Source organism: Opisthorchis viverrini (genome assembly GCF_000715545.1).
Source record: "Opisthorchis viverrini unplaced genomic scaffold opera_v5_8, whole genome shotgun sequence".
Classification (NCBI taxonomy): domain Eukaryota; kingdom Metazoa; phylum Platyhelminthes; class Trematoda; order Opisthorchiida; family Opisthorchiidae; genus Opisthorchis; species Opisthorchis viverrini.
Genome location: NW_008751664.1, coordinates 3415495 through 3435805, shown reverse-complemented (window position 1 = coordinate 3435805; position 20311 = coordinate 3415495). Strand labels below are relative to the sequence as shown.

The 20311-nt window shown below is 42.6% G+C and overlaps 2 protein-coding genes across 2 annotated transcripts in view; one reads left to right on the top strand and one right to left on the bottom strand.

The window, feature by feature from the left end:
- Positions 1-20311, bottom strand: part of T265_12647 (hypothetical protein) — a gene marked incomplete at both ends in the record, with an annotated part of 53833 nt that overhangs the window by 11109 nt on the left and 22413 nt on the right. Inside the window, 12 exons of the mRNA XM_009164729.1 lie at positions 1692-1861; positions 1979-2212; positions 3308-3826; positions 6022-6113; positions 6362-6449; positions 7405-7674; positions 8074-8199; positions 11331-11751; positions 12186-12316; positions 14884-15039; positions 16812-17066; positions 19268-19476. Of these exons, the coding sequence (XP_009162993.1) occupies positions 1692-1861; positions 1979-2212; positions 3308-3826; positions 6022-6113; positions 6362-6449; positions 7405-7674; positions 8074-8199; positions 11331-11751; positions 12186-12316; positions 14884-15039; positions 16812-17066; positions 19268-19476 (2671 nt within the window). The remainder of the gene's footprint in view (positions 1-1691; positions 1862-1978; positions 2213-3307; positions 3827-6021; positions 6114-6361; positions 6450-7404; positions 7675-8073; positions 8200-11330; positions 11752-12185; positions 12317-14883; positions 15040-16811; positions 17067-19267; positions 19477-20311) is intronic.
- The window catches only part of T265_00823 (hypothetical protein), a gene marked incomplete at both ends in the record, with an annotated part of 51354 nt that overhangs the window by 22238 nt on the left and 8805 nt on the right, over positions 1-20311 (top strand). The window contains 2 exons of the mRNA XM_009164695.1: positions 9707-9890; positions 17656-17742. Of these exons, the coding sequence (XP_009162959.1) occupies positions 9707-9890; positions 17656-17742 (271 nt within the window). The remainder of the gene's footprint in view (positions 1-9706; positions 9891-17655; positions 17743-20311) is intronic.

Below are 20311 nucleotides of genomic sequence, written 5' to 3'. Positions count from 1 at the left end.
CTTTCATACTTCGCTGCCAAGTCATTATTTGACCGCCTCTGGCTCTCTTCCACATTTCACGTGGTTGTGCGAAAAGAGCCCTTCGAGGAATTCGGTCGACTGGTCTTCTGGTTTTGTATTATATCGCTTCCATGCTGATCGAGTGTACTCCGCAGTTTGACAGTTTTAACGGGGATAACCAGGCCAGAGATTTTTTTTGTCCGACTCACTCTCGCCAGTCTAACTTTGCCGACCTGCATCGGCCTACATAGGATTGTCCCAATACATGTTACCATGAGTTTGTTTTATTACTCGTGCATAAGTCACTTACCGCAGCCTTCTCTCTGGAGGGCGCCGGATCACCCTGATAATCGCAGATTCGAAGAGTTGGAAGTGTCCACATAATTAAAGCTAAGTAGACTCTATAAGTTAATCAGAAAGCCATTTTCATTCAAATGTCCCCTGTTTAGTAAGCCGATTCTGGTTTTTTCGTGGTCTCATGCCATTCCCTTGACGTAATTAATGGTGTATTCAAAAATATGCCAAAAAGAAAACAACTCATCTCCAATTTAGCCTCAACTTTCTACGAGTCTGCTATCTTTCACTTGAAGATACAATTTTCCACTCGACTGTTCCTTCCCATACGTGACTACTTGACTCTACGTTACTGCGTACTTGTACTAAATCCAGAAAGTAAAACTCCTCATACATTTCTAGTACGCTCTTGTCAAACACTTCAGTTCCCATTTATTAGTTTGTCTTCGCTATCAGCGATGTACCTGTTACAAGGTCAAATCCAGGTGCTTTTTCTGCCTAGGGAAACATTTTTACCATAGAATTAATTATTACGAATTTTATTGTGAGCATGCACCGCAATGCGGACAGACGTTAGTTTTCAAACCACTTTATGTCATGGAGAAACATGTATATCGGATCAACGTACCCCATCCGGAAAAGCTCCTTTAGTGCAAAAAAGACTGCAGGATCATAGTACCTGTTGGTCGGTGGCTTTTTTTTGAAACGCCCCTTGAAAGGAACCTGTTAACCCTCCGTTGAGCCACCATTCATAGCCGAATATGTCGTAACCGGAAAGCGGAAACTTGTTGAGGTTCTTTTGAGGCTAAGGATCCTGTATGTAATGGATGAATGTAATTCATCGCCAAAAAGTTTATGTGGAGCGAAGCCTGACAACATGTGTCTACTATCCTGTGATGGTTTTTTCGAGCATAATTATCGATGAAGGAGTGGACAGTCTGTCTGTTCGGAAGTACTAGGCCTTTGGCGAATTCAGCCTAAAATGGGAAGAAGGCGGTTGAACAGCTTCCATCTGAGCTCTGTGGGATAAAAATGTTCTTAATCCCAACCGTGCTCCTCCATTTTGTAGTTTGCAATATTTTACGACTCATGTTGACCCGCAAAAATGTAAATACACGGAAAAAAATAAGAAGGTTCCGGTTCTGTAAATTCGCAATGCGCTGCTCATAAGGCTGCTAAAAATTCTGGAAACATCACAAACGAAAGATTTAGCTGGGTTCGAGGTCAGTCTCTCGCAAAACGAAATTTATTTGCAAATGAGTGTATTTAGCTATGTCCGGTTCCGTGCTTAATTTCGGTCTTAAAAGTACGAGTTGTCCTGCCAACTAACCTTCAAAGAACGCGGGTCGATAAACAGTAGCCAACGAGCGTACTCATTACTAATTTGACAGACTCACTTGGGGCGCCGGCGGAAAGCCCTTGATATGTAATCGTATAATGGACCATGTACGTCGGCGAATTCTTTGCGGAAGTTTTTCTCTAACAACTTATCTTCAGCACACAAAAGATCATATCCCTCTTTTTCTTGCTCCAAAACTTCTTTAGCTGATTCTAATGTCCGTATTATCTAGAAGTAAACAAAATACACGTCGGATATACAATACCACCATAGAAAATCTTCTAATATTGTGAAATATCGGGTGAATAAATGGTAAACAAGTGGACTAAGAAGCACAGAACCTACCCCAGCCTCTTCCTGATCAATCTTTTCCAGTTGCTGACGTAGTTCGTTTTCGTGAACAAACAGCTCCTCTTCAACCAGAAGCATCCATTTCAAGCGCCAAATTTTTAGTTCCTCATGAACCACAGCTATTTGTACCCGGATCCAATCGTTAAACAGTGCAACTAATTGTTCGTCAAATTTGAGTTTCTCCTCGTCTATTGCGGCATACAGCGTCTTCATCTCACCTTCGAGGAACTGCAGATAACATTAAAGTGGTGATTACTTTTTCAGGGAGACAAAGCAACGAAATAAAAGATGTTCTGGTTTATAACACTTTCCAAGGAGAGTAAACTTGCTGATACATACTATCAAGCCTGTTATTTTGTTTAGGGATGCGCAATATAAAAAAAGACTTATCTGTAGTCTATGGATCAAAGCGATCAGAAGTATTATTGGTTCACAAAGGATCTGCTTGACTTCATCTGTAGGGATTGGTCACGTTTCTTGTTTTCTCGTGGCAAAAACTTTGGAGACAGAAGCATTTACACTCAATAAGGAAACAGAAATGTGCGAATGTCCACGTTCAACAGCGTGTCAACCACTCATTATACAGATTGCAGCTCAATGAAGTTTTCTACTACGGTTGTGTAGCACAATAAGTCGAGGATGTTCAAGTTATTAAATCTCTAGATATATGCATAAGACTTCACTCCAGTCTGTTGCTCCCGCCCTGATTTGAGGTCCTTCAGATGTTTCATCATTCGCTCTATACCTACCATGTCACCCGAAGGAAGCACGAGGGCTGATATTCTCTCAGGCTGTCTATGCCTAGACAGGAGCAGTCGAGGTGCGGAGGCTGGTTTCGAACCACAGAGCTTTCGGTCAGTAAGCTATTTAAGCTAATTGAGTTATCCCGTTGAGTAAATGAATGAATATATGAACTTCCAACTCATTCCCGGGTTTGTAGTCGTAGTGCTGGAATCGGGTGTAGGTTGGGTGTATTACGAAAAATATTTCAAGAGGCCAAATCTTGTTCGAGTAGCAGAAAGCATGACAAACAAAAACCGTGAGATTAATAAGAACTAGTCTTTTAGGCACCATCTCAGTGCATAGCTGCCATGCAACTCGGGAAGTGTATAGGAACTGAGATACTCTCCAAGACCAGACAGGAGTGATCCAAAAGCCAATGTTGCTTCCCAACTAGTCAGTGGCTCTGTGCCCAAATCGCTGCTTCCTCTTGAACTAAACGTTCACCGAATCACGTTTTACTGTCGCGGACAGCCTATTTAAACAACCTTAAACAACCATCGAACGCTGATAGACCAGAAGAAATAGGACTAGTTAACTCACTTTCCGATATTTCTCCCTCTCTTCGTTAAGCTCCTGTACTTTGCGTTCATACTCAGCATATAGGCGTCTGTCATCTGCCGTCCAGTGTACCAAAGGTTTACGCGTGATCAAAAAGGCCGGTTTCGGTACATCTTTCTTGAGCTCATCTTCTTTACGCACCTCCAGTACTCCTCCCATCATTTCTTCAAGGCCCCTTTCTCTCCAGTTGTCCAACATGTCACGACGACGTCTTTCTTCTTCTGCCAATCGACGTGTTTCTAACTCAGCAATTTCGGCAGGAGACAGATATCGTTCTGCCTTGATTTCTGAATCAGTCACTGTCAAAAGCAGCTCAGGTTGTTCTTCCGGTGAGAACGCAGGATCGATGACCGATTTAGCCGCATTTGGTTGTTGAATATCCACCAGGATCTTCCTAATCCTTTCAAGCCGTGTGCGTATTTTTTGAAGACCACTATCTTTCTTTTGGTACACTTCATCGAACCGCTTATTAAAGGTTTCTTTGATTTGAAAAATGTTATCCTACGTGTGCAACAATGTAAAATAAATGCATGAAAGTCTAGAGCTCACCCACACAATTAACAAGCTTAGTCTCAGCATCGTTTTCGTCTCCCGTCCACGGACAGTAATTTATCAGTTAAACACTAGAATGGGAATAGGCGGGTTGAAGGCAAAACGTAGGCTGTAAGTAGGAGTTAAATACTGGTTGGTCGGCGCATGGGACCGCCTTTACTCGTTCCTGCTTCAAACAATTTTAGCTCTTCTATTGAACCACACTTGATCGACGCATATGTATTACCTAACCCATCAAATCCTTAGGAATTTTCAACCAGTTTCTGAAGGGTTTTCTTTGATGGCTCAATGAGTCTCAGAACTTCAAATCAGGTCCTACGGCCTTGATTCTATACCATGCGAGACCATTCAGGATAGTGTCTTATTGTGGCGGTCTCCTTTTGCGCCAGTCATTGACGTTCGGAGGAAATAACCAAACTCCATTCTACAAGAAGAGAGGCTTCCAAAGCAAATGCATGCGATAGAGGTCATGCACTGCATACAATGACCGAAAAATTAAAGTGCAGTAAATTTCACAAAACGCAAGCCGGTCCAATAGCTAATACCTGGTAGTCTACAAGTTAAATATATGCTAGAGCCCTGTGATTACCGGCATTTAATGTGTTCCGTAATAATATTACAAACAAGTAAACTGCTGCGGAAGTTAGTTTTAGATTTGTAGCATCACGGTTTCACAGGATGGTGGCCGGGTGGTATGTTTGACTTGCTTAGGGCTTTGTGTCGCAACCTAGCCGGTGAGGATGACTAACATGCAAGCTAAAGTGGATCACATGACTGCCCAAACTGGTTACCACTCTTTGAACAGAAATGGGTACCAAGCATTCCTGTTTAAGACCTTACCAGGGCATGCTTTATCAAAAGACCCATCCAACTTCTGCTAACCTATAAGCCAAAGCGATAGTGAACCATATCCGGAATGAAAGAAATGATTTTCGAATATTAATTACAACTGGTTTTTGTGCATAATCAACATTTTAAAGGCCTGTATCAACGTGGTTTTTTGGAAATTGAAACGTAGTACATGTTGGCCTGGGTAAATGACAACTTCCGTCATAACATTCCCCTCTCAAGTAGAGTTTTAGTGACATTTTAGTCATCTTAGAACAACGGCGCATCTCCAAACCGAAATATAAGGTGTTTGAATGTTCGATTTGGGACTAAGGTACTGTATCCCGTACTGGAATGCAGCAAATGACATGACTCCAGGATGGGGTTTGCTTGGTCTTCTACGTTCCAGGTTGGAGAAGCGTCAGTTTCTATCGACATTTCCCGTTTACTCACACCCCCAAGGATGAAACAAGAAGGGATCTTTCAAATTACTGCAGTGAGGCACCGACATTCCATATTGGCTTTGTGATTAGATGATGATAATATGGTGATGATTTCTATCGACATTTCCCGTTTACTCACACCCCCAAGGATGAAACAAGAAGGGATCTTTCAAATTACTGCAGTGAGGCACCGACATTCCATATTGGCTTTGTGATTAGATGATGATAATGATGGTGATGATGATGACAAATACTACAAAGGTGATAAAAATAAGGAAGATAGTGACGGTGATGAAATTTGTGCGGAGATATGGATAAATCACGAAAAATTTTGAATGGGTAGGCACTAAGTCCTGATACGAAGGTTAGTCAGTATACGAAGTTTGCACACGAATAACTATGCCGCCCTCCACAGCACTGTCAATCAACACCAACTGGGAACAAAAGTGAAAACATTCATTTGCATGCCAAGTTGCTTTGAGCTGGAGACTCTACTTAGTCCAAGTGAATCTCTCGTTTGTGATGCTGCACAATATCGCCCACATTTCAGTTGGTACAATATTCACGACATCGCATATATTTTCTTGACGGAATATACAACTCCCAGGGTTGCTGAAAGCTCTTCCCACAACCGAGAGACCATACCTGATGCCTCCGAAAGAGGTCAAATCCGATCTTGCGATGTCGACAAGTGTTCAGAAAATTTACATGTAGAGTTTCGTTAAAGAAACTGTATATTCAGATATTGATATTGATAATGATCTATTGATAATGGGATGAATGAGTTTACTGTTATATGCGCGTATCGCCTTTAAAGCATTCCTTATTTCTCAAGGGTGAATAGATATTGTGCGATAGCTGATTCGGAGTTACCTCAACAAGCACAATCTGGTAGATTTTCTGCTCGCGAGTGTACAAATCCAATTGGCTGTAGCAGAGTTCACCTGGACCGCCCCAATCCATCGCTGCAACAAAACAAGGGAACACAGTCACAGATATATTCGAACTACCTGGGTGTGGAGTTCGAATAACTATCTGATTGGTATGTGTGGCTCAATACAGCACTGGGTGAAAAGTTAGACTTTACGGTTATGAGAGACCGATCCTAAGCTTGATTGATACTATTCACTGATGAGTTTCATTTGCACACAAAAACACCACAGTAGGATTCCCTTACTATACAAACGCATTAAAAATGGTAAATTTTACGTACCAATGCTACCAGCCAACACGCGATTGACAACGACTTCTTGCTCATCATCTTCGTCGGGTTCTTCATTTTGGCCCGCTGGTAGCATAAGCTATAACCCAAAGCAATAAGATTGTATAGTTGGTAGTTGTCATGGCAGCCTTAAGGGATTCAGACGAAATGTGTGCTGACGAACAATCATCCAATGCATTATCACATCCTTCTATAGGGCTAAGAAAATGTGACAGGAAGGTTTTGCAAATCTGACTTGAATAACACTGACGTAACATCAAAGCTACCTAGTCCAGCGGAGAAGTCGTCAGCGAAGTGCTTAAAGCAACAGTATATGTAAATCATGCTTTTGACTTTTTATATCAGTACGTGGGGTAACAATAAATGTGCCAGATAACCTGGACGAAAGTGATGCTGGGTGATGCCGTTACCATCCGTACAAGTGGAAGTAATGCAGCGGCTGTTCACGTTGGTAGAAATACTCTGTCCAGTCCAACGGCAGTGAGCTTCCGGATTTTTACGGAATTCACAGATACGGTATTTTTGAAATTGAACTAGGTTTCCCACAAAATGTGATTCGACGTCGGGTGTATTTCTAATTGTTTTCATGGAGATAGACCCCATAGGGTATTTTGGTTCTTGGTACCGAATGTCTACATGAATTCCTGACGAACGTCAATATAATAGTATGTACTAGTATGTACACTGAATTTGAAAAAGTTGGACGTTCTAGTTTGACCAATGTACTAGTATTTAGCATCCAGTTGCACTCGGCTGAATTAGATGGGCATTCAAACTACGTGAATGGCAGAATGTTTTTATCAGGTGACCGGATATCATTACCTTGATGGGCCGATTATCGATCGGAGTCCTAACACTTCCTTTGGGTGGTCTATAACTACTGGAACGTTTTATCATGCCGGCAAGTTCACTCTTTTTGAAAAGTGGTTTTGAGGATAATATGGCGTTGTCTTGTGTTATCAGCTATGCAGTTGTATTTAAAGCAAACATTTTTGTAAAGAAAAAATACATGATAAGTTCATAACTTGACCTACTGGTGTGTCTGATGCCCCAAACGCACTTTCATTCATTCGAGAAAACATCCCCGCCAGGTGAATTTGGATTGTGCGCCTTGTCCGGACCGCATTTAGCCTATCCAGATCCTCACGGCTTCTACTCCGAAGGGGGAAATTACATACCTCTAGCTGGGATCCGAAGGCACGTAGGATGCGTCCTTTCACCCGCATTTCATCCCAGCAACGATTTTTCAAGACATGCCATGTGAACTGATTTGCTAAGTCAGAAAGTTGAATTTCCTGGCGAGTCTGAAAGAAATCAGGATCACAGATCAAACGATTACAGCTCGACACAAGTTGCTAATATAATCTGGATCCTTTCTGATGGGATTGCCGACGAGAATGAAAACGTCTTCGTTGACCTCAAAAGTTGACAACCCCCAAGAAATACGCTGGCAACTTCTGAATGATGGGGTGAAAGAAATGCGTGTCAAACTAAATCGAATAAAAGTGAGTTGTCTATTGCAATAGCTGAAACCGCTTACTGTTTTGTCGAGTTTATTATTCAGTAGCTACAGGGAAAGCACTCAAATGAAACTGAAATAATGCAGGGTCTAACTGTAATCCACACTTTAAGCAAAAGTATGCCGCATGCCGATCAATACAGACGGATTATCAGCAAACATAGGTCAAGTTTTTTTCACCAACCTGCTTGACTGCTTTCTCCGTATCTTCAACAATCGCTGCCTGTTCATCCACATCCAACTCGAATTCCTGTCGGCCAATACGCTGAATTTCAGGCAATTCTTCATTTTCTTCTGCCATGGCATTAATCTACAAACACTCAAACGTAAGTAACTAGGCCTAATTTTGAACAGAGTTTTCCTAAAAAGAACTTTTTGATTGAAGATAGCTGAAGAAATACAAAAAACCCATTCGCCAAATTCGGCAGCATTTTAGGTAATCGGATTGAAGTGTGACTTCCCGATGTGTTGATTTGCTCGTACACATGCATAGCCTAGCATACGTCATGCCACACCATTCACTTACTGAATTGACTGTTTATTTGTTTGGATTTAAACTCCTACGGATTCTTAAAGCATCAAGGGGATGGCCGGCCCTCTCCGGGTGAATGAGGAATTGATAAATCAATACTAAAATCGTGTACATTTAAGGATAGCCGGTCCTTGTGATCTGGACAGATTTGTTAGTAATCTTATCATTAAACCCTGTATCGTTGCTTATATTAACTTGGCGATAGCGGTGGAATATCAGCAGTTTCGGTATATGCGAGAAGGCGGTTTGTAGCTTCACAGTAAGACTAAGTGTGATATCACGAAGCTGGTTCATACTAGCATACCAGCATGAGAAGAAATTCACTGTTGGCGTTTATCCCTTCTCACCTGCGTGTGCTTTAGCCAAACCATCCAGCCAGTACGCTGACTTTGGAAGGTGGGAAGTTGAAATGTGGCGTAGCAAATGTTTGATTAATGATGTGAAACCACTTGAAAATGAATAGACTATTTTGATTGGTCTAGCTGCATCACCGGAAAACGGAACACTCGTGGTCCGAAGGATAGCACAGCAAACGATATATCTGCAGTGAATAGATATGTTGTCAATGCACACGTATTTTTACAATCTTCGTAAGGCTGCTTGAGCAGTTTCAACCTCGTTTGGGTAGGATGTCTCCATTTTTCCTGAATCTGATGATCCATTTGGCTTCACAGAATTTTCAAAACTTTGGACACCGGCTTACTTTTTATACTCTCGTATCCCATTGGATACTTTGGCGTTGACACCCGTTGTCCATGCTAATTTATACTGTCACAAAATACACGGACGAAGGTCAGTTACTTCCAGAGAAACGACCGGAAGTAACGAGAGACAGGCCCTGAATGTTTAAAATAGGCTAGAGGTTAGTCATAGGTGTGCCCGGACAGTACAAATGCAACAGTGTTCAGTTAAATAGGCAGGATATGCTGATATCCACCGTCCATAGCTGAACACAGGCTTAGCACCAGAACTCTTATGGTGCCCGGGTGATTAGGGTGTCGGCCAAAATTTCGTGATTTTTGTCACCGTCCCATGCTTGTGTCTCCAATACTGTAGGAAAATCGAGCTGTGTGCATGTCCTCAAGGTCTCGTTTTAGCCATCTGAACGGTTTGTGTTGTAGGGCCACTCCATGGTCAAGCCGCATAAAGCCTCGGAAACAAGCTGTGGAAGCAACCAGGCCATCTTAAGCGCGATCGGTTGGCTTGTCAAACTGTCTGAAGCCTAACCACCGCGGTTCCACCCTGTCATCATCCTCCCCGCCTTAATTCCTCCCCCCCCCCGCAGGGACGAGCCTACTGGTCAGGCGACGAAACGGGACCTTCACCGGGAAAATTTACCCACGCCAAGACAAACCAGCGATGGACTTGTGAAAACGGATGCGACGCGTCCATTTGACCCGAGAATAGTCGGGCATGCACACCCTAGTCTCACAGATCCAGCGACTATGTCTGGCTGCCTCAGACTTCAGGTGATCCACCCATACGTTGATGTGGAATCAGCAAACAAGATAAACTAAAGCAGGACAAAATAGTCTTGGTGGGCGCGCCCGAATGATGGGAATCCAAACTAAATGGTAGGGTGAATCGCCTTCGAATTTTCCTGGGTTGAGAAAACGCTACCGGAATATGCACTCCACTAGATGCGCACAGCGTTTACTGATGACAGTATTTTGCACACCATGCCACAGTATGGTACTCACAGTCTCGGAAATGCGAACAGATGAAATAATAGCCTTTCTTGGGTTACGATATGTGGCCTGAAGGAAAGTGTCAGTCTGTTCATCTCTTGTAAAGTGAGAAGTTCGGTGTGCAAATCTAACGCAAATTGAAGCCAAGAGATGAGTTTTTCTTGATCAAGTGAGGCTTTCAGGTTCCGTAACTTGAATACACGTACAGTTTATATTCCACTGAATTTATTTGCCCCCAATCGTGCATCACTCGAATTCCTCATGGCCAACTTGTAAGCCGCTTATTTTCCAGAATTCTGTTTAATTACTCAGGAACAACTAATGCATTTGAAGTCTTACTGTTTATTCATCACTCTTATGTCTCAAGAACCGGAAAAATTTGACACCTGTTGTGTTGAGCTCCCGCAGTAATTTCACCATATTTGATAAGTCAACAGCTGTTTGCATTTCTGCAACATTGAATCACCAAAAAGTCAGTTTTATTGGAGCAATCAGCTGGGAACTTTGTGTATTTCAATCCACTGCTTTCGCTAGCACGACTAGGTCTGCGTTCGGTGGACGCATCTTCACTCTGCCCACTGTTCCTTTGTGATAGGGTTGATCAAGTTAGAATACCCATGGCAGAATCCGGTTGCGTTTATTCTTATCACTTTTGATATTAGGAGCTAAACAATTGGTTCTGACAGTGATGTTCCTACCAGGTGATACGTTTTCAGTGTTTATACTTATGTTGACACTTATGTGTGACACTTATGTGACACTTTTCGGGCCCATTTTCCCATCAGTTCAGGAATTTGACGGAATATGCAAAAGTCCCTTTTGCGCCCTCCACGAACTTTCAGAACCAGATTAGTTTCTCTGGATATTTTTGTGCTTACGGGAGCTGTGCTGTCTATGGTTAAATCAAACACATAGAGATAGTTGATGAACCGTTTTACTGTTAAAGCACTACCCGGAACTCGAAAGTTATTCTAGTACTGAGATGTCAATGATTCCAATCAATGCTTAAACAGTTGTCAAATGCTTATCAATTCCTAGCATGGACTACCTAAGAAAATCATACTAGGAGTATCATATCGTCCAAAACTGCAATGAATTAGCCCACATCATCTGCTCGGGGATTAGTTACTGACTGATACCCAGGGCTAGCTAGATGAAACTATATAGGACAATTTCTGATGTTCAAGAACACACCGAGTTTGGTTGAAAATCGCTACTTACCAGCTGCTTTATCTCGGCCAATTCCGAACGAACCTGTTGTCGTGCTTCGTCATAAATTTGATCTTCAAGAGCATGTGTTTCCTTCTCGCACGTTTCAAGCCATGTCGACCTGTTGGGCTCACTTAAAACGGGGAACACTTCCACAGGCTCGCTGTTCGACTGAGCAGAAGAGCTCAATGTCATTGAAGGTTCAGCCATTGACATTACGGTGCTCGAACGATAAAACAGAGGCCTGTCAGCATTATGTCCAGAAGTCTGTCCGGGAACTTGGTTCTGACCATCCAGTTCGTTAGCTGAAAGGACTTTCTGTTTCGGTACGTGGGTTGGCAGTTCTGTTAGCAACTTGCTGTCTTGTGACGCTCTTTCGAGCATCTCTGTTGTCACTTTGTAAACTGGCTCGGGTTGTGAGTCTGAATCTAGCCTGAATATTGAATGGAACAGCGAACATGCCAATAGAAACACAAATACCAGTAGCAGTGGACTGACAAGGGTTTAGTATCATGGGCAAAGTATGCCAGTCAATGCCAGTGAAAGACTTCTTGAATACCCTCGTATGGCTTTACTAACCGGTCAGAACAAACTTCCTTATGAAGGAATAGAACGATATTGAAACCAAATTTTTTCAAAAAAAATACAGGATACCGCCATTCATAACTCCCAAGTAGCTGTGAGCCTGCTATCATCTGATGTTTTCCGATAAAACACAAGAAAATGTGGCGACCTGAGCCCAGTCACCTCTGCTTATAAGGAGGCAAAATATGAGTGAGTTTGATTTTTGAATACTGATCCAATCCCACAATTCCTAACAGAATTAGGGTGTAAAGTCGGGCACCTGCAAAGTCGATGATAACTTACGTAATTTCCGTGCAAGCCAGCAAACCATCGCATCCACATGTGATAAGGCTTCTGAAATCTCCGCAAAATTCCGCACCTGACACACCGATATGATCACTTTCGTGAATTCCGATCGTCTGTTTCACAACAACCTACGTTAAACAAAAATGCAAACGTTAAACAACTGAGTTATCTAGGTCCATGTGGTCGGCTATTTTTTTCCGGCACCAATAGAGCAGTAACGACACTAGATAAAAGACACTCGAGGTCTAATCCCTAAGGTATCCCTTTGTATGAAGGTTTTGGTCCCAATTTATTGCACTGATTGTCTGATACCAGTAACGCCAAGGAAAGTGACATACCACGCGATTATCCTTTAGAATGAGGTACAAACAAAGATGACCTGAATGATTTCGATAGATGGTAAGAAACCTCACAGAGCAACCAATCACCGTAGTTACTACTTCCATAATAGTTACGTTTTTGCAAAGCTTCTCAAATATAGTGAAACTCCTGTTGTGTTATATAAGTGCTTTTCCAATCCCAACAACGACTTTTTTAGAAAGCACCTCCCTCACAGCACCCATAACCCTCATCCACTCATTGGATTCGGAGGCCGGCTTTTACTTTCCTGTAACAGTCAGTTAGTCTTTTAAAACCCGACACTAGATAAATGTGCACACCAAAAACGATTGCATTGCGCTCATATTTCTGTCATCCGAACAGCCCTGGTCCTATTCATCCAATCCACTTGAGACACGAGTCTCGTTCTTATCAGAGCTCATTAGCGGCACACATCCTTGGTCAGTACTTGAGCACCAAATATCCGACATGCAAGGCGGGCGCGTTAGCTTTATTCCTCCAATGCATGTTAGATGCAGCTGAATAGTCGCTTCTGAATAAGTCAGCCTGTTCATACATGAGAGACGTGGACACAAACCTAACGGATCTGTAAGCACCCTCAGTTGAAATGGTAGGAAAATTACGTATTGATCCCAACCTAGCATCTACTTGGCAGAACCTAGTTTCCAGAGTATTGTGATTCGGAAGGATCGTGAAGCATGGACGGAGTGACGGGCACCCCAATAGTTTACTTATCTGGATGGTGGGGTATTGTGATTATCTTATTCCTTTTATGGTCTCATCATTTACATATTAGCGTATATAATTAGTCTAACCACAAGTTTACACTCCCATAAGGCCTAATCCAGATTGCTCCGTCGTATCTGGCTCATGAGAGGACAACATGTAAGTTCTAATGGGCAGTACGGAGTCACTGTTGGGCTTATGCCATGGCAACAGCGTTCCAAGCATAGCGGATAAGATACAACGAGTGTGAATCATATAAAAATATCGTTCTGTTTTCCGGCAGCTCGTGTCAAGCTTAGAGTGGTGGACATACGTATAAAGCTTCGGATGTGTAACTGCTATCTTAGACTGTAAACCATTAACTTTCGACGCGGTGGAACACACGTAGAGGTTGGTTTGAAATAGTATTCGAAGCACCTGAAACTAAAATCAATGTACTCAAAAACATTTAAACATCCAACCAACAATACCGAATGCGTAGATGGTTTGAAGCTCGGACCCCGACATTTTAGACAAAGCAAGACAGGGCTGTCAATGAACTGGTACCCCTTTGTCTGGCGAAATAGCTCTGACACTAAGAACGTTCCCTGACGCTTGACCTTATGCCAACTAAGAGGTGTAGTCCTCGAAACAATGTCATTTGGTGAGCCACTCGCTCATCTTACCTTCGGCCGAAAAAACCTCGTCAGCCATATGAAGTTGAATAGCTGGGTAAATGGCATGAGCAAAGGGCCATCACTGTCTTGCAGACTTAGATATCAAAGCTGAGCACTTGACTCGACGACTGGTGGGACTAATAGCAGGCGCAAATGGCTCGGGGAGCATTTTCACTTGGAACTAGATGGTTGATCAGATAGCTTTGTGAATCCTCATATTTTCTCTGTCCGATATATATCAGTCCAGCAGACGGTGTATTCGGCTGGAAAAAGATTTTTATTTTTTGACACAGTTTCGAGCCAAATCTCAGAGCTGATCATGACAACCTTTAGTTGTCATCTAACACATCCGCATGTCTGTGAACAATGGAGATGTGTAAGATTTAGACGAAGAAAGAATATTTTTGTTGCAGTTGGTGAACAAAATATTCGCTGTAGGGCAATTATGGCTAATTCTATCTAGCTGATGCAGTAGCTCGAGAGACATTAATTTGGGCTGCAGATATTATCGGTCTCAAATAATGCGGCCCCGGGAAACTTGAACACCAACTAAAATTCATTGGGTGTTGGGGAAGCTAGTCTCGATGCCAAATATAAATAGAGTTAGGGAGCATAAAACATTGCTAGTATGGCACAAACTAGGCTCATCGACAAATTAATCTCAAGGTTAAGGTGGAAAATTTGGACAATGGCATCTCAGTTGCAGAGTTGTCCCGACTGGTGGTGGCATTTCACAAAGATCCCGGATTACTGTCAGCACCATAGAGCTTCCAAAGAGACCGTCAAAAACTGGCGATTCTTTGGCAACAAATCAGTTAGCTTTTTTGTGGCAAAACACTGAACGCATATATAGACGGTTGAAGTATCAACCGGTTGGACAACACCCTTAGGGAAAAACAAAAACACTGGTATAACACATGTTGAGACAATCGTCACCCTAGTTGTTACTGCAAAATAAAACACTCGTAGCTTACTTCGTTTGCCGAAACTTCAAGTAGTTCGACCACTCCATCGCCATACAATGCCAGTAGACAGTTAGTTTCACCAACTCGAGTGAGTTTCACACGGCCAGTTCCACGTAGTATGGCAGAAACAGTCAGCGGATTAAGGTCAGAGGCTTTTTGAGAAAGCTGAAAATATAGGAAACTATGGCTGTATACATCGTGATACCGAACTCTCAAGCCATGAATGTTCAACTTTGAATCTTCCAGGCGAATGCGTTGATCAAGTATTCACACTTGCAAAATTAGTCTGGCCGATAAGATTGGTGGGGTACTGTCAGTTTTGAACATTAACTTACTTAAATAAAACTAACTAGCCCCATTGCTAACGCGTCCACTCCGTCGCACTCGAATTCACGATGACGTTATTTGTTCACACACTTTATAATCGCTAAGAAGAATAACCACGGTGCATGATAATACAACTGTCTCCGTTTGGAGAGTTCACCTTCTAAAGAAACCATTTTTTGGTAAATTGAGGCATCTTTTGGTAATGGGTTCCTGTTGAACATAGATCACCTCCCATCGAAAAGATGTTTTGATTGGTCTATTCTAGTGGTCTGTTTACAGAAGTCAGTATATCTGACAGTTCAAAGCCCTATCGGTTCTCCCCATTTTGACTCACGCGCTTTGGAGGACCCTAAAAGCAGCTGGCATCTTAATCTATTTTCCATTACAGTGAAGAGAATGAATAGGAAGGGAGCACAAAACAACAGTAAAGTACTTTCTACTGGCCTGGAGTAAACAATCTTTTCCCACGTATCTTATTCAGGCGGTTGACAACGTGACTACGTGGAGTGCATTCTACAAACGATAGGAACTCTTTTTAATCACTCGGATACCACCCTTCCTGATTAAGTTTCATTGTTTAAAAGAACATCATCTAAACAGCTATATCCTCCAATAATTTGGGGCAAAGGTTATTGTTTCACACATCCTTGAGCACATGGTGAACTTCTGCAGTCTGATTTTACGTCAAATACTTGATTGCAATTCTGCCTTCCCAGGAGTCAAATAAACTATAAACTCAAAGAAAGTCAATTTCGTTCAAACACCCACTTTTCTTCTGCAGCAAATTTCGACGCGAACACCCAAACTTAGGTTAAATCCGTTCCTGGGCTTTGATAAACACCAAACAGATTCTTGTCTTGTATGGCCTTTATTTTTATAACATACAGACAAAATTTTCCGCTCCTCAATCAGGATTGCTTCCGCAGGCCTGTTGCTGGACTGGGGCCCCTAAGGTCACACTCAATAGCTTGTATTTGCTCACATTTTTAGCTCTCTTCGTGCGCATGACACTTTTGTCCGTGGTACGTGGCGTTCAGCATTGAGTCTTGCCACTGACCTTCACACTTGATCCTGTATGATGGTCACCTTGTGACTTATGTGTGAGTCCCGATTCCTATTGCTTTATACCCCTTAAAGAACGTTGAGTATTGCTTGTTCTGTCTTCGGTTGCCGGTCTTTACACGTGTGTTTCAAAGCAGAAACTCCAACGTACGTTAGTGACCATTTCGGCTATTAGCGACAGGCCCTTGAATGGAAAGCTTCCCTCTTTTCACTTATTGATCTCGTGCATATGCTTTCACATCTATCGCTCACAGTTTTATTATTGTGGTCATATTCTTCGAAAATAAACAGATAGCGAGCAAAAACTAGCTTATGGTTTTTCACCGTGAGTCACAGACAAATAGTGCCCAAGATGAGTAAGTGCATGACAGTTTTGCAACCTGACTAAACTCTGAAACTAATTACTTACTTGCGTGGTATCCTTTAAGAAAAAAAGAGATAGCAGTCATGAAAGTTGGGAGCTGAGATGCATGCTCAGCACAGTAAACGGAAACTGGTCAACAAGCAACAACCACAAGGTAACAAAAGATCAAATTGGCCAGTCGCACTTCAGTGTTATCCTGTCCATCCGCGGTGCTGATGGTCTGTATTAGCGCAGGCGTAAGACGTAAGGTAAGTCCGGTCGTAAGTTTTGTCTTTCGACTGTTATAACGAAGTAACGATGTACCCACGTGTCCGCTGTGGTCGTGGCGGCCACTGATTGCAAATGTTCCCGATCCGCTGTGCCCAAGATGCGCATTACTACTACCAACTGGACGACTGGAACTTACAGCTCGCGAGTGAATACTGAGAGTTTGTGCTGGCTAAGATAAGCAAAAAAAAATGCAGACACTTCTAGGTGTTAGCTTGTGTGCGACACAGAAAAGTCATTTCTTCTCGTAGCCACTAACAGAATTTATTCGAGTTGGGTCTTGGAGCCGAACATTTCATGCTTTTAGAACTCGTTACAAATTTGAAAAGTAAAAGCTCTATAACGTCAGCCATCAGAAATGTTGAAGGACCGGCTTTCCCACTGCCCTACGTCTTAAGGTGAAAATGAATTCTACAACTATACATATAATTCGAGAAGACCTGTTTCGCCGGGTGACAGAACAGTGCGTTATCTTGCCAGCAATGACCACCAGTAGGTGTGGAAACTGCCAACTATGCCTGCGAAACAGCTCAAACGTTGGGACCATTCAGTTTGTCCGAGCGTTAAATTTCGCGAATTGCGGTCATATAAGTTTTCGAGTTAGTCTTGCTGTGAACACTGCACTAAGACACACTAACCGTTCAATAACTTGTTACCAACCCGGTACCAAATAACAAAGGGAATTTGTCTTCATGTTCGAATACAGTTCACCCAGTCGCATGAAGCACTGTCAGTTGCACAGTTATTCCCGGTTTTTTAAGCATGGATTAGCTTCAATCACGGGACAGACCTCAATTGGAACTTACCATCAACCTCTAATTGATTCAGAAGAAGATTCATTTTACAAGGTAAGTGAACCTTCCATCCGAAATTCGTCATTCGAGAGGACAGTTGATACGTGACCACTTGATATGGTTTCTCTGGCTGAGAAGATGTGCACCGCTCTATCCTGCCTAACTGCGAGGCAATCACATTGTTGTTTGGGAGCTCTTAATAAGACGGTTAACTGTCGCACCACTGGTCAGAAGGTTTCGGGTTCAGAACTCTGAGTTTCGTGAGGTGCGCACTGTTGATGATTCTGAATAAGTATGAAGCAGCTGTACAATGTTCCTCGGCTTTTCAGCATAGATTGGTCTCACTAACAGGGCTATAGCTAAAATAAGACTCATCACATATCTTCCCATTACCATAGATGCTGCAAACGGAAATTTCTTTCACCCATAACATCGCAATGTCCTTAATTGGGAGCTTGTAATTGTCCCGTACCCAAAACTTTTGAGCGACGGTAAGCGTTCCAATCAGCATCCTATGATCGCGGCCGTTTGCGTTGACACGCAAACAAGGTGGGCAACCACTGGCCAAAATGAGGCCACCCAGGGTAGCGCACCCATAATGTCTATGTTAAGCTCCGTAAACTTCAAGCACAGTCAGGTGAATCAGCCAAATGAAAAATTGTTAGAAAGGCACGAGTTTGGGGACAGTTTGGCACAACTGTCTGGCACAACGTGTTTTGGTCAACACGGCATCAATTAGGTTTTCCCGGAACCAAGCGAACCACTCGGGTGCTGTAGAAAGGCCCGTCATGTACCGGGAGCGCTGTACTTCCTAGGGAAGGCTCATTCGGGAACTTCCCTTTGAAATGTCATAAAAATCGGGGACTTCTCTTCTTTTCCGGAGAAGCCCCTATTATTTTGACAGAAAACCTGTTACTGGAATGTGAAAATCAAGTAGGTTCTTGCACAATATTTCCCCATGGGTCAAAATCAGTCGTTAGTTAACGACTGTGCGATACTCATTGAGGAGCTGATAATTGAAGAATAATCAAAAGACGAATTATGGAAACAAGCAACATTCGAGATGAGAGACAATCAGAGCGCACAAGATCCAGGGGCTTTGTCGCACAGCGTAGCCAGGAAATTTTCTTATTTTTTTTAATCTCAGTCTATGGCGTAGATTGAACTCTTAGTAAATACACCTTCGAGTTTGGTGATGCGAATAAAATTATATAATCTACTGCAGCCGCTTTTTTCTTTGCAGTACATGGCAGAACTATCTTTAGTAATCAAGTCAGGAAGGTATCTAAGATTTTAATTTGGTAAAACATGATCATACAATAGATCTATTATGTTATGTCAGAAATGTTGTTCAACTTAACGAGCTCGTATCAGGCTCTCAGAAAAGCAAATAAAATCCAGGGAAACAAAATGGTCCCAACGGTCCATTTCGCCTGTGCCCCAGAGTGGCCAGAACGAGCTGTTGTGACAAAATTATCCTATAGAATAGCCGTTGGTTCATGAAGAAGAATAAATGTCTCCTTCATACCGCTTTCAAATGAATCACATTGATAGGCTATTTATCTCACGGCAGACTTACTCTGGCACTGGGCTCTTCCGGTAAAACATAGGTTAGTAGTTGCTTTCCGCGACTATCTACGGCAAACAGAGTTGGAGGAGCCGACACACTGTCGTCTCGTGGAGGCCATAAGCAGACGCTAATTGTTGGGATATTAAAATGGAGCTGCATAAGACGAATGGTATCTGCGCGCAGTCCCAGACAGCTGTCTACCACAGAATGCGGCGAATCTGAGGAGTTTGGACAGAAGGAATAAGTCTAGTGTTGAGTAGCAATTATGGTATTTGTACGAAAATGTTGAACTATTAGACATACAGAGAGTTCGCACTAGAGGAAGCACAAGTGAAAGATTTTGCTTAAAAAGAATGTGGCTGCTTAGAATTTGAGTGCGTCTGAAACATCTGACTCATTTTGCTGCAAGCACTATATTTGGGATTGGTTGTCCTGAGCTCCCTTGATTACTCAACCCCATTGATTCCATGTGAATCATCCTAAGTATTGTCACGACTCTTACGAATCAGAAATAGTGAAAACGAGAACTAAACGAAAGAGAAAAGAATGGAAAATTACCCGTATTTGGAACGAAATCACGACACCTACAGCTCCATGTATGTGGAATGACACCGATTGCTCCTGCGGTGTCTCAATCGCAGTCAGTTGTTTTTGGGCCTCAATGATGACTGACAGTAGCCCCCATTGTGTTGATGCTGTTCACATGGTCCATTCTAACCTTTGGAACCTTTCGCAATCTTTAAAGTGTTTTTCTTTCAAGAGCGTTCATTTCAAGCTATAAAGGCTGTCTGCTCGGTATGACGGCTTACACTAAATTCATATCAACGCCAAACCTCAAACTGCGTTGAGGAGTACGGAAGTCGTTGTTTGCTATTCTAAAGCAACCGATTAACGTTCTTTGCAGGTTACTCACTCCATCGAGTTCATATCACGTGTGAATGGACAGAACTCACAGTGTTGCTACACAGGTAATCTAATTATTTATCAGCTCCCGCCTGCAATGCGCAGCTACCTCCCCCTCTCCCCCCCCCCCAAAAAAAAAAATCGGGGAAC